At 41.3% G+C, this 15,072-nt stretch overlaps 1 protein-coding gene across 1 annotated transcript in view; it reads left to right on the top strand.

Moving 5' to 3' along the window:
- LOC132475756 (inactive dipeptidyl peptidase 10-like) overlaps window positions 1–15,072 on the top strand; it is a 234,101-nt gene that overhangs the window by 189,510 nt on the left and 29,519 nt on the right. The window contains exons 6-8 of the mRNA XM_060077059.1: window positions 3,587–3,639; window positions 4,921–5,002; window positions 7,172–7,292. Coding sequence (XP_059933042.1) covers window positions 3,587–3,639; window positions 4,921–5,002; window positions 7,172–7,292 — 256 coding nt within the window. The remainder of the gene's footprint in view (window positions 1–3,586; window positions 3,640–4,920; window positions 5,003–7,171; window positions 7,293–15,072) is intronic.

Raw genomic sequence — 15,072 nt, 5'->3', positions numbered from 1 at the left:
GCAATATAAATACTGGGAAAGTGCAGAAGGATAACCATAATAATAATTACAGTAACGCATTTCAAAACGCTTCAAAGAAGATCACAATAACAAAGCAAATGTTTAGGGAAGACAAAGAAAATGAATTCCATAGCTGGCATAGAATCAAATATCCTCATTCAAACCTAATCAAATTAAACCAGCTAAAAATGTCTTGATCTACAGATGTTTTTTTCTCAATATTAGTTTTTTACAATCAAATCTGCAGTGCCATGAATCACGGTTTGGCATAGTTATTCTTCTGGTGACTTGACTCTTCTTCTCTAGCGATGAAAGCGCTAGGGTAAAGGAAGAAGAAAATGTCACCGCTTTATTTCATTTCATTGCTGAGCAGACTACAAAGGTCGGTGCTTTGTTCACTTCATTTAACAGAGAAAAGAGACACTTTGAAAATGACTTTAGTCTACATCTACCTCTACTCCTCATTTGGCAACAGCGGAGAGCTTGTCGTAGGTTCCGCCGGAGTTGGATAGGTCTTATTAGAAGATGTGAACAGTCAGACCACATCAGTGACCCACATCAGGGAGTATAGAATATAAAAGTAGGAAAATATAAATAATTTCACCATTGCATTTAGTTTACTAAGGCCTCAGGCAACCTACCCTGCCTTTAATACGTTGCAGAGCTCTGTCTGAAGGAAGCAAACTTGAGCCGCAAATAGCTGACAGAATGCCTGTAAACAATCCCTGTCTGTACACAATGAGCCCTCCTCCGTGAGCAGTACTCCATTAGTAGTAGAGTAGCTCACTGTTTGGGAGCTCCGAGAAGAGAGATGTTGGAAGCCAATTTGAAGCATACTTTAATAAATATATTTAATATAGTATAATATAAAATTGCTGTATCTTTGGGGTTCAAGTCGGAGGCATACAACAACAACAACAACTGTGTTTCTGATTATAGGATAGCTGACTTTCATTCCACTTAGTGTTGGATAACTTATTGTCTTATTGCCATAAAAAGAATTAACATAACTGTATCATACATGGTTGATACAGTTGTTAGCCAGGGATCATTAAAAAGTAATGGGATAGCAACATAATGTCATTTCATTGCACAATGTATGTATGTGTAGAATCTCTATGGGACCAAATGGAAGGCCAACTTCCCTTTGGTAGTGTAGTTTTTTCTCATTAACTGTTTCTCGCTTTCAGTCAGGATAATTAATTAATTCATAAATAATCAACAAATGCATACATGGTTGATACAGTCGTTGTACACTGAAAAATACTATAAAAATACATATATTGAACGTCAAATACTCAATGACGGTCGGATATCAAGCAAAACAGACATTTTATTTTTATTAAAAGCAGTTTTATTTCTCAGGACATCAGGTGTTATGTATATTTTTTAGCTGCAGGCTTTTTTAACAACCATCAGAGACCAACCAACCAACATCCCAAACCGGTCTATGACTCATATCAGCTCTCCAGAGCTATTTTTATGTGAGCTCCAATCACACATTAATCTCGGATCCAGTGAACATTTGCACCGCTTACTCGACTAAGCCCTGCCGCCGTTCTTAACCGCTACGCATAAATCAAGACATGGAACAGGGCCCTCCTTCTCAATTCCAGAAGGCCTTATTTAATTCCTTCTTTACAATCCTTGTTCCAGCAGCAGTGGTTTTGATACCCTGTCATCATTGTGTTCGATTTATTCAAATGGCTCTATGAGAAAGACATTAGTTTCTTAGGAAGTTTATTTATTTATTTTTCATTCTCTTTCTCTTGCCACTCGCCGCTGATGTTGTTATTTTACATGTGCTTTCTGTGCACTGAGCGATTGAAGTTGTCACAATAGCTAGTGTTCAGAGTATGTGCTCTTTATTTTATTTATACTATATTATATATTAATTATATCCATACAAAATACTTCCAGACCATTGTACAATTATTTTGGGCACTAAGAAACAGTTTCCATAGTTCAATTTATTTGACCAATAATCTTGCGATTTGCTCTTAGAGCATTCACGGCCAAGGGTCCAGCTGTTTCAGCCATGCAATCATAGCCCTGAGTCACAGAACCTTCTCACGTCCATCCCGAATCACTGCTAATCAGTGTAGCTGTCCATCCGAGATATTGTTCAGCCTAATATTTTATCCAGCTCCGGTAATTACCTCATCAGTGTATGGATTAAGAGTTCAACAGCATTTCATTTTCAAGATCTCAAATAAAACACCTGTGCTCATTATCTAGTAACTGTATGCTAAACATGTGCTAACCATTCATTAATGGTTAGACATATGCTAACAGTGAGCTAACCATGTGCTTACCATGTGCTAATTGTGTGTTAAACATGCTAAGAGTGGGCAATCAACCAACCATATGTCTACTAGGCACTAAAAACTTGGTAACCGTGTTTGCTAACTATGTAATAACCATTTGCTTTCTACGAAATAAGATGCATTAATCGTGTGCAAACTAGAGTTTCACTATCAGAATTTGCACAGTACTGCATGTCTTTACAGTTCCAGATGCCACATCTATCTTTATCTCTTTCTGTATCAATCCCCCCATTTCTTTTTTTCTCTCCATTTATTGGTCTCTCTTTTTGTCACCGCAATAGTTTATTCTTCTCTATCTCTCACTGCTTTTCGGTCCCTCCCCAACGCTCTCGTCCTCTCTCTTCCTTTCATTCCCTCCCTGACTCTTGCTCTCTATCTATTACCCCTTCTGTCTATCTCTCAATCCTTTTCTGTGTGCCGCTGTCAGGCCATTTCTCCTCCACACTCTCTCATCTCTCGTGGGCTTTCAACACAGAAGGGATCCTCCATGATGAGTTCTGCCATGATGAGTTCCTCGCATGGAATTAACAAATCTCATCACCCAGCTGTCATCCATGCAGATTGTATTGTCTGCAGATTCTGGAGACCCCCCCCCCCCCCCCCCCCATTCTTTCTTTTTTTGTTTTGATGTTATATCACTCTTTCTCTTGCTATAGCTCTGACTCGCTCTCTCTCTTTCTCTCGTCTCTAATTCAACTGAATCCAAAGAGATTTATTGGCATTTTCTTGCAATGGAAACTTAGATTTACATTGCCAAAGCACATAACCAGTAAAAAAAGATAACTTAACATTTTTCAGAAATGCAAGACAATAACATCCAAAGATTGCTACACAATGACAGACAGTGATTTCTAAACGTAAAGACACATCGAGGACTTTGACAAACAGAGACAAAAAGATTTAGCATTGATTTATTAACATTCAAACTTTCAAATTTTAAGTAGTGCCTTAAGGTTGTAGTAGCAGACGCGTACCATCTATAAACACTGTGCTGCAGATTTGTGTGCAATTATTTGAATTGATCTATTTTGTCTTAATTTAACTACAGTTGGAGAGGCCGTGTGAAATGTTGTTGTACCTAAGTATAATGACAAACAAGACCATTCTAATCTATTCTATTCTATAGTAAAACAATTAAAGAAATTATAAGTGGAAAATTTACATTATGTTTTCCCTCATACTCTCTCGCTCTCTCTGACTCACTGTGTTCTGGTTAAAAGTTTCCACTGTCTCTCTCTCTCTCTCTCTGATTTCTTTAGGTGTACCGGCATTCCTACGTGGCGTCCTACAGCGTCTACAACATCCACACGCGGTTAGTCTCTCTCTCTCTCTCTCTCTCTCTCTCTCTCTCTCTCTCTCTCTCTCTCTCTCTCTCTCTCTCTCTCTCTCTCTCTCTCTCTCTCTCTCTCTCTCTCTCTCTCTCTCTCTCTCTCTCTCACACCAGGCATGTCGTTGCCCCTGACCTGATAAGGATGTGGATGGACCCATTACATGGAATACTCAGATGGAAAAAATATGTAAAGATCAAGGTCTATCTCATTGGACCATATGGCAATAGTATGTTTTGATTACAACGCTAACATCTGATGTTGTAAAGGTAGCTGATCATTCAAGCCTTGACTTTTAGTCAATTGGATTAAAAATGGCTCGAATTTAGATCTATCCACAATGATGTAGGCCTGCTATAGGAAATACAATATTTCAAAAGAAAATAACAATCGTTTCCCAGCTATGACTCAAATAAGGAAATGGTGGAAAGTGCGGATGTGGATGGTGGTAATGAAGAGGATGAACATGATGAACAGGATTATTTGATGTTGGTAAGATTTGCTAAAAGTCTGGAGCCAGAAAGGGACTTCATTTGGCAGGAGTAAATTACCTTTTTCATTAAAGGCAGTTATCACTAACTTCTTTGACGTTTTGATGCTGGCACCATGCTATACGTACTCATTTAACAGACTCACTGACTTCAGATTTAATAGGCTGGCCAGACTGATCATTACACGTGTTTAATTGGAAACATTTCCAGATACTGTCTAAGGATGTTGGTCTCCGGACAGGACGTATTTAGCTTATCTTGTCACTGGCTCAGCGAGAAGATTAGTTTGTGTTTGACCTTTGATACCATCTCCCGTGGCAGCATTTTGGCGACAGCGCTGTAGAGGCTTGTAGTCATGCATACCACCTTGTCTTGGGCCAGCATGTCCCTTAACTCTTCTAAAGTCAGAGTTTAGTGTGGTTTCTCATCAGAGTTTTCATGAAGTTGGTGGACCAGCTAACTAACCAATTGAATGACTGAATAACTAAGAACTCATCTAGCTCAGGCAACAAGTCCAAACCCTATCTGCCCATAATGAGCTCTATCTGTATAAGCTGTGCATCGTGTGTATAATTGTCTCCTAATTGACCTAATGAGTAAATAGTAAACAATAATTTAACTCATTGACTCTTAAGCTGATGAAGAATTTTCACTTAGCCATACGCTGCCATGTTGTTAACTAGGCTAATGGTTTAGATTTTAATTCTCTCTCTGTGTGCGTGTGTGTTGTCTTTCACTCTCTCGCTCTCTCTCTCTCTTCCGGGGCTCCTCCAGTGAGGTATGGGAACTAGACCCTCCAGAGGTCGTCAACTCTGTGCTGCAGTACGCTGCCTGGGGAACTCAGGGTCAACAGCTGGTGAGTGGTACACACACACACATACACACAAACATAGACACACACACGCACACACATACACACACACACACATGCATATGCATCCACACACAGATGGACCCACAGAGAAAATGCCCAAACAGACACGCGCGAACGCACACATACACACACAAGCAAAAACTCATCCATATGCATTCACACACACACGCGCGCGTGTCGTCTCTCTAGTGCACTCTCCTCCTCCACCTCTACCTCACTCATCTGGCTCCAGCACACAGGGCCCCACTCTGCTCCTGCTTTAAGCTAGTTCTGTTTCAAGGATTTATTTTCGTTTTTTTTTAAAAAAATCTTCTTTGGAATGTATTAGAATGGAGTGCATTTTTTTAATGTTTTTCCTTCTTTGGTGTAAGAGCTGGTCCACTTGTTTACAGGAATGCTAATGCAGCATCTGTGCAGTGTTTCTCCGTCTCATTGTCATGGTTATTTTATGGTTTATTTCAAATTTCGACTTCTTTACTTTGACATTTTGGATTTCATATGTATGTGTATATATAATAATAATAATACATTTAATTTAGAGGCGCCTTTCAAGACACCCAAGATCACCTTACAGAGCATATAGTCATCATAAATCGTTGAAAAAAAAAACAAGACATTGTGGAAAAATAAATAAATAAACATAATAAACAGTCGTTTATTATTATATATATATACATATATATATGTATATATATATATATATATATATATATATATGCTAACCTTGGAAGATTTGTGTGTGTATGTGTGTGTGTGAATTTGTGCCTGTGCTCACATATGTGCGTCTGTTTGTTCATGCACGTAAGGTTTTGGTGTGTGTGTGTTTCTTTGCACTGTAGATTCTTGCATGCTATTAGCTAAGAATGTGCAGGGGAACAGAACGAGATTCTAACATCGTTTCATCATCGTTTTTTATGATGGTGCTTTGGGAAGATGGTAGGGGCATGTTAGTTACTTGCTACTTAGTTACAAATGGTGGCCCTATTTCCTTTTCTGTTGGAACTATTTTAGTCTTCCCTTTCATGGAGCTTCCCAAGTGGTTATGGTTTGCAATAGAAAATAAAATCATGTCACATGCCACGAGCTGGGACTCCATATCAGACAGGACAGGTGTTGGAGATGCATTAGTGAGGCCTACCGATGCGTTGATCATTTTCTTTGGATGCAGCAAATTTGGCAATGCTATGATTCATTTTGTGAATCTAAACTAAACCTTTATTTTGGTATGTGCCGGGTTTCTCCCTGTACATTGTAACACACTGAGCTTCAAGGCTCTTCTATGTGGAGCCCTGCTTGGGGGCATGTTGTCATCTTACCCTATAACTGCCAATTCCCTTAAAACCCCCCCCCTTTTTTTAATCCTCAACCACCTTAGTAGGTAACTTCCTCAAAATGGCATGTATTTAAAGTCCTGAACATTCACAGTGGGTGCCATGAAAATCGGATCAAAAGAATGAAAGAACAATATTCATTCCGTAAATAGGTGCCTCCTGCTGTGTTTATTCTGGACAGTCGACCCAGTTCTCAGTCCACTGGAAGGCCGTCATAGGGTCAGGGCAGAATCTACCTGACTTTAGCAGTCTTTATGGGGACTTTTGTTGTAAGATAATACCACTGACAGTGCCTAAGACATCTGGCTTTCTAGACATGGCAAAAAAGTATAAGAAATACGCAATTTGGCACAAAAGCTAAATTGGGTGGTGACTTCACAAGATGAACTTGATACCTCTGCTGGAAGGAACTGCTGATCCTATGGTGCTGGTTAATTCAACCGCCTGGTATCACTTTTCATGCAGGGCTGCCAGAGGACAAACCCCTTAAAAGCACTCTTATCAGCCATGAAACAGCGTCTTTATGTGAAAGCGTTTTGCAGTGTTGAGCTCTTTGACTAATTCATCTAAAGGTGGGGGGAGGCAATTACAGCACTTTTAAAGAGAGGAGCCCACTTGAAGACACTAATGACTAATTCTTACACTCTCAACTGTACCGCAAATAAACTGTTATGCTTAATTACATATCAGGCTTCATACAAAGGAAAGAAAAATACAAAAATTCTGCCAATTATCTGAACCAATTTCAGCAGAATACAGCCCCTGCTGCATTACAATATTAGATATGCATCACATTGTAACTGATTGCCTCCCCATGCAGATCTATATTTTTGAAAACAACATCTACTACCAGTCCGACGTCCAGAGCAACTCGCTCCGGCTCACCTCCTCTGGGAAGGAGGGGGTCATCTTCAACGGGATTGCTGATTGGCTGTACGAAGGTAGGCAAAGTCGTTTGCCGCTAACTCAGTCATACCCTCCTGTCTGTCCAATTCAATTTGAAAGACAAGGCTTCGCGACGCAACAGCTAGTTAGTTACAAGCTATTTCATGCAGGGCATGTGCTAGGACTATCACAAGCCCTGCTTTCCAAAGTCTTAACTTAATCAAACAAGAATGTCATAAGCTTTTAATTTCAGCAATCTCAAAGAAACGTGTATTTTTGGAAAGCTTGAATTGGATTCGGGCTCATTGCAAGCGGGAACACATTAAGCGACTTCAAAGAGTTAAACACTGCTCTGAGGTGTCTAGCTAAGCAGAAGGTTTAAGAGCATGGTTGTGGACGGTGCACATCTCCCTGTGTCTCACTTAAAGAGGGAACCGGTTAAAGCTGGGTCGGGCAATTCATTTTGAGGCACATTTCTTTTAACGATTTATGAATGATATATTGATTGTAACAGCAAGTAAAAATCAAGGGCTCTGACAAAAAAAGAAAAAACAAAAGTGTATATGTGGCTGTCAGGGGGCTGTTCTAAGACCATCCCAAGGAAGGGAGGCCAGGGTGTCTTTAAGGGAGCACTCACATTAGGCCAGCTGGCCGTGGCCGTGGACGTTTTCACACTAACCGTGCTCAAATCTGCCAGTGTGAGTGTGGCCAGTCTGGCCAGGCCAGGCCAACTTGGCCACTTGGGAGAGGTGTGCTGCTACGGTACGGGCCGCCACGGTACAGATGCTAATGAGCCGACACGCGCACACGCACGGCTATGCAACCTGAGCTGGATGACGTATAGTCCATGCGACGACCATGGACATAATAAAGGCGACCAGCCTTTATTATTAAACGGTAAACGGTAAACATGGCGTCAAGCGATGTTTACGCTTGTTTGCGTACTCGAAAAAAACATCAGTGAGAGTGGGCTCTATCTGAGAACGGATCCAAATAAGCAACAGACTCAGCAAAGTGCGAACTGTGTTCTCTTTGTTGTTGTCCATTGTTGTTAAAACTCTGACTGGCGGTGTCACGTTAAAATTGTACCGGGGGCGAAAATTGTACCGGCCTGCGTCATCAGTTGTTGACAAATTCTAAACCTGCCTGGCAACAGACGACGCGATCGTCTGTTGCCTGGTAACGGGTGATCGCGTCGAATGACGTAGGAAGGTTCTTGAACATTCGCAAACTTTCATGCTCGTTCATTGCACTCCTTCATTGAGCGTGACAAGACCTGCTTTAAACACTCAGTTTACTAGCTAAATTCGATTAAACAATTCAATACAATACAAATATAAAGTAAAAACAAGTGTTATCTAGCGATCCGTTATCTGTATTATGAAATTTGGTGTTCGGCAACATATGCGCAAATGGTTTTTGAAACCTGCTTTAAAAACTCAGTTTACTAGCTAAATTCGATTAAACAATTCAATACAATACAAATATAAAGTAAAAACAAGTGTTATCTAGCGATCCGTTATCTGTATTATGTTATTTCGTCTTTGGAAACATGAGCCGAATGTTTTTTGAAACCTGCCCGGCAACGGACAACCCAATCAAATCAGTTGTCAAGTTGTCAACAACTGATGACGTAGGCCGGTACAATTTTCGCCCCCGGTACAATTTTAACGTGACAGCGGCAGACTTTATTATGGTCCTTGCAGCTGACGCTTGGTGATGACGTGTTACGAGTTACGACGTGATGAAGTATGTACAAGAGCCTACCGTGGCCAGGCCACAGTTGCAACGGCCAACGGCGACGGCCAGATGGCCTAGTGTGAGTGAAGGCCAGAGAACAATGGGGCCAGTTGAGCACGGTTAGGTGTGAAAACGGCCAACGGCCACGGCCAGATGGCCTAGTGTGAGTGCACTTTCATACTTTGAAAGTATACTTTCAAAATCTCCTTTGCTCTGGATGGTTATATCAGATGTCCTCATAAAACATTCTCTCAAAATATATCTGTAAATGAAAGACAATTAAAGTTGCATTTTATTGATATATGTATTTTAAGATTTTTAGACCCTCAGTATTAATGTGACAGCATCACAGGACAACACAGCGCTTAGCTCTTCCCAGACATTTTTCAACCAGTTATTATATTTTTGTCTGTTAGACAGCAGATTAATATGATAATCTAATAAACAGAACTCTTCCTAACCACACTCTCTGCCTCCTTTAAGTTTTTCCTTTTTACATTTTTTTAGACCCTCAGTATTAATATGACAGTATCACAGGACAAAACAGCGCTTAGCTCTTCCCAGACATTTTTCAACCAGTTATTATAATTTTTACTTTTAGACAGCAGATTAATATGATAATCGAATAACCTGAACTCCTCCTAACCACACTTTGCCTCCTTTAAGTTTGTCCTTTTAAAAGAAACAAAATGGATATGGACGAATGGGATAGACCCACCAATGAGGGCAGGCATCCAATTGCCTATGCTTTTGAGCCAGTAAGAGCAGTGGGAGTTTTAGTGCCCCCAACAGAGCCTGACTATGGAGGAGAAATAGATGAAGGAGAGAGAGATGTATCTGAGCGCACAGGAAACCATCGGTGGTGCTTATGTGGTGCTATTATTATATATATATATATATATATATATATATACTGTATATATGGAGGAGATGATGTGGAGGAGATAATGACTGACATCTTCCGGCTCTGCCCGTCCACAGGATGTTGTTTACAGCTATGAAAAGTAGTACACGGGTGCAGCAGCTGGGCTACCACGCTGTCTTACAGTTCGTTCATTTCATGATACAAGTAATTGTCGTGCCATTTGGGTGTGCACATGAATATGCGAATATAGTGCAACCGACAGTGTTTGCAAATGGATTATTTCCGATAACAATGGATTATTTTGGCGATGGATTGGAAATGATCAAGAGCATGGAGCGAGCTAGTCTGCAAACAAGACAATCTTCAAACAGTGAGTGTACTTATTTCTCTGTTTCTCTAGTAGTAGAAGCTACATTTACCTCTCGTTCCTCTGCCTGGCAAGCGTGTTTCTGCGCTCTTTCTCTGCGCATAAGAGCAGCGCCCGGGTCAGATTTGACAGGTCTGTCCGTGTCTCCAGCACTATAGCCACTAAAATTAAAAATTGTTGGCACAGCATCTGGTTTCAGGCGATTGGTGGGACGGCGAACAAATCTCCCATCTTCAGCAAAAGCTCCCTCTTCAATGTAATCAGCCTCTATAAAGTGGTCGCTAAATACCGCTCTCTTTTACCCGATAATATTCGTTTGAACAGCCAGGGGCAATACAAAATGACCCCCCTGTTCCTCTTCCAAGATGTTACATATTTATTTGAAAGCGTTAACCATTCTGATCTCATGACGTAGCGCATGCATTTTTAAAACATGGCCACGCCCTAGTGGCAAAAGTCGTTGTCAACATGTGATTTTCCAGTGAAACCACTTGAATTTCAGGTTTAATGAAAATCCATGTATTTTCAAAAATGAAAAAGCAACCAAAAATTTTTCACAGTTCTCATTGCTTCATTTCCACTTTAACAGGAAGGTAAAACTGAGTGTCATCTGCATAGCAGTGGTACTGAATGTTATACTTATTAAAATTTGACCCAAGGGGTAGCATATAAAGAGAGAATCAAAGAGGGCCCAAAATGGAACCCCGAGGAACACCACACTTTATAGGGGCAGAGGAAGAGGAGAAATTGCCTAAACTAACTGAAAATGATCTATCACTAAGATAAGAGGAGAACCATTGCAAAACAGAACCCTGGAGACAAACTTCATCCTCCAAGCGTTTTAATAGGATGTTATGGTCGATGGTGTCAAACGCTGCACTCAGATCAAGAAGCACCAAGAGGGCCCAAGAACCAGAGTCAACTGCTAAGAGAATGTTATTTTGGACCTTAAGCAAAGCAGATTCCGTACTGTGCAGAGCTCTAAAGCCTCACTGACATTTTTCACAGATATTGAATGCACTCAAATAGGAAGAAACCTGAGAGAGGACAACCTTTTCTAATATCTTTGACAGAAAAGGTAACTTAGAAATAGGCCTATAATTCTTCAGGTCGCTGGGCTCAAGGCTAGGTTTCATCAGCAAAGGTTGCACAATAGCCCGTTTAAAACCTGAGGGGACCACTCCATTGTTTAGTGAGTGATTAATTATGGCCAAGAGGGCAGATGATGACAAAAACTTCTTTAAAAAGGCGTGCAGGTAAAACATCTAAGTGGCAGGATGTAGATTTCATATGGGAGACCACCTTAGATAGCTGGGAGGAGGATATAGCCTGAAACTGTTGGAGGCAGCTAGGTGAAAGTTCTATCACTGAGGGATCCGAATCCGGAAGTGAGATTTGAGATTTTATTTTGTCAATTTTATCACTGAAAAAGTTTTCTGTTGAAGGAGCAAGAGTAGATGAAGCAGAGGCAGGATTTAAAATAGAATTTATGGTATTAAATACAACTTTTGACCTATGAGCATTATTGTTGATAAGCTGAGCATAATACTCTACCTTTGCTGTCTTAACAGAGTTTTGGTAGATCTTTAGAGAATCTCTAAAAATGTCATAGAATACCTGAAGCTTCTCTTTTTTCCATTTACGCTCTGCTTTGCTGCAGGATTTTCTGCAAATAAAATCAAAAAATGATCAGCAGTCGGTTGCACCAGCAGAACGTAAAGCCGATCATAAGTTCGGGTGTAAAGTCTGCCTTAACCCTACGCTCGACGTAGCTAGTGCCAAACTAAAGGTGTTCTAAATTTTGGTTGCACCACCATAACTTAAGTTGTAACGTTACTAGTAGTGCATAAAGTGTCGCTTTTAATGACGTTTAGATAATTTCAAGCCAATCATTGACAGATAACAATGTAAACAGGAAATACCGGCAAGTTTCCACCTTACCCGAGTGAAGACGCGTTAGCACCCAAATGAGAGGGCAAACAAAACAGTTTCAGTCATTTATTCTCTAAAATTTGCTTGGACGGTATAGGCGTGAGGTTAAGCTATTTGATGGCGGATTTTATAATAAATAAATAAATAAATATAATATTCCGCCCGGCAAAACCGAAATCGTGCATATAATTCAACATCATCATAATAAAGAAATGGATCGATACGGTCACGGACAATCCGTTCCCGGCGCAAATCGCATTGAAACTCCTCTTCCCATTGCTCAAAACGAATAGCCATCTTTACCCTGCGTTAGTGTTGAAATCTTTTTACGTTTTTTTCTTTTAACGGTTCTTTATCGTTAGTATGGAACTTACACCAGCTAGAGGGGAGGTGTAAAAGATAAGTTATAACTTAGTGTTACGTTGAAACTATCTGCTTGGTGCAACTGCTATTTTTTTAGTAGAGTGTAAAGTCGAACGTTTGGGTGATTTACGTTCAACGTAGCCTAAGTGGGACCTTACGTTCTGCTGGTGCAACTGGACCCAGAGCCCCAACATCCATAATTTTTATGTTGGAAACACCGAAACCATAAGACAATACTAGGTCTAATGTGGGGCCTTTCTGATGTGTCGGGGCCATAACAGATTGCACAAGATTGAAAGAGTCCACAAGGCATAAAAACTCCTTAACCAAAGGTTTTGATGGGCAACCGATGTGAATCTTAAAATCTCCTAAAATCATGAAATTGTCAGAGCGAGAGGCCATAAAAGATAGTAGATCAGCAAATTCTTGAATGAAATTACAATTAATTTTCGGTGGTCGGTAAACTAATGCACAGAGGAGGGTGCATTTATCTTTACAAGCTGTACCTCAAAAGTGGAGAACATATCAATTTGTAGAATTCTACATTTAAAGTTGTCATTGTAAACAGTGACCAGGTCACCTCCACGACCAGTAGCCCTAGGGGAATTTATGAAGCTGCAGTGAGGAGGGCAGAGATCACCCAGTTGAACGAGGTCATTACTGCTGAGCCAAGACTCTGTTATAAACAAAAAGTCAAGGTTATGGGACGTGAAGCGGTCATTTAAAATGAAAGTCTTGTTACGGATAGATCGTGGATTCAATAAAGCAAATTTGACGGGAGAAGGGTCCTGTGCATGCTGTAGAACTTCCTGTGGTGAACTAGCTGTGAGAACTTTTACCATCGGATGAAGGTCTTGCGGCGGTTCAGGTGCAGCCTGACATGGTGAGGATGTGACATTCTCAGCAGCTCCATTGAAGTCGTCCAAGATGTGCGATAGGGTGGAAGTGTTTCCACCTGGAAAGCGTGCAGAGGCCGGTGATGAGTGGTGGAGGGCACAGGATGGCACTCCTTGTCATGGTGTGTGTGTGTTTCCCTGTGTTTCCCTCCTGTGTTGATTACTGTTCCCTCCCCTAATGTGTCTCAGCTGTTCCTCGTTGTGTTTGTTATTTAAGCCCTCGTCTTTCCTTTGTTCCTTGTGCTGTCATTGTGGTTGTTAGTCCTGCGTGTTCCGTGTTCCCTGTTGTCTCCCGAGTTCCCTGTTGTCTCCCGAGTTCCCTGATTCCTGTGCCTTAGCCTTTAGGCGAGAATAAAGTGCCGTTTTCCTGAAACCGTCTGCGTCTGGGCCTGCCGGCCTGCACCCGCAGCCCCCTTAACACTCCTCTGCTCGGTGTTGAGGGCGATGCTTGCGCAAACGGCTGCTGTTGGAAGGTACTGTGCTGAGTGGCGGGCCATTTGCAGGCATAGCGCATGGAAGGGGCGGTCTTGTGGCGCACCGGGAGATGCAACCAGAGCCACGATGAATATATGGCTTCCGAAGGGATATCCTCGCTGTTATACAGAGGGTGCGAACCTCATCGCTGATAGAGGCATAGGAAGCAAATCGCAAAAGTTCAGAGGCAGTGTACCTTAAGGCCTTCATGAAGCTCCCCTCCCAATCAACAGGCACAGTGTGGGTTGGAGATGAGTGGGTATCATGCCGTGCACACCTGTTCCGACCAACTAGCTCAGCTGATGATCAACCGATCCCTCAGCTATAGATGTCAGCAAATGTGGCCATGTCAGCAGCAAGCAGTTGTGGATGAATCTATTTATCCGTCCCGGACAAACTTCGGCACCTTCAGCTCTGCAGGTAGCCTAATTGATTGCGATCTGTGATCAACGCATCAATTTAATCCGTCTGGCAGCGCGATCTCAGCACAAATAAAAAAAACGGTGAGTGATTAAAAATAGCTCAATAGAGCGGGAAAAATCCGCCCAATCTGGCAACACTGCCTGACCGTCCGACCAAAGTAACCCAATCTGGAGGGGAAACCCGCCCAATCTGGCAACACTGCTGAACGTCCTCATGCTCCAGCGTCAACGTAAATCAATGAGACCAACTGAAATCGAAGCCGGTATGAAACTAAAACTGTTATTCTGAATAAAATATAAATTATATCGAAATTCTGTTTCAATATTATTGAAGATACAAGTGTGTAGATTTGTTAAATGGTTTGAACGAAGGTAAACGGTTGAAATTTGACAGAGATACGACGTCTTACGTAATTTGAATGTCAGAATGGGCAGATGGCTTCAATGCGGCCGAATATGACGGTTTCAAACTAAAATTGTGATTCTAAAGAAAGTATAAATGATATCGAAATGCCGTTTGGATATTATTGAAGATACAAGTGTGTAGATATGTTAAATGGTTTGAACGAAGATAAACGGTTGCAAATTGAACTTGAACTGCAAGCAGTTATGCAGGGGTCCAAGAAATGTGCATTTCGCCGGCACAACGCGAAGCATGTGTTCAAAACGCTACCGTGAACCTGTGGATATAAAGGTTTTGACTGTGGGAGGTTCGGTGTGGGAGTTATATCCCCAAACGTGTTTTCAGAACATTCCTTTGGCCAATTAGGAGATATA

Source organism: Gadus macrocephalus, chromosome 17, assembly GCF_031168955.1.
Source record: "Gadus macrocephalus chromosome 17, ASM3116895v1".
Classification (NCBI taxonomy): domain Eukaryota; kingdom Metazoa; phylum Chordata; class Actinopteri; order Gadiformes; family Gadidae; genus Gadus; species Gadus macrocephalus.
Note: the sequence above shows the minus strand (reverse complement) of the source record. Positions and strands in the feature narration are given on the sequence as shown.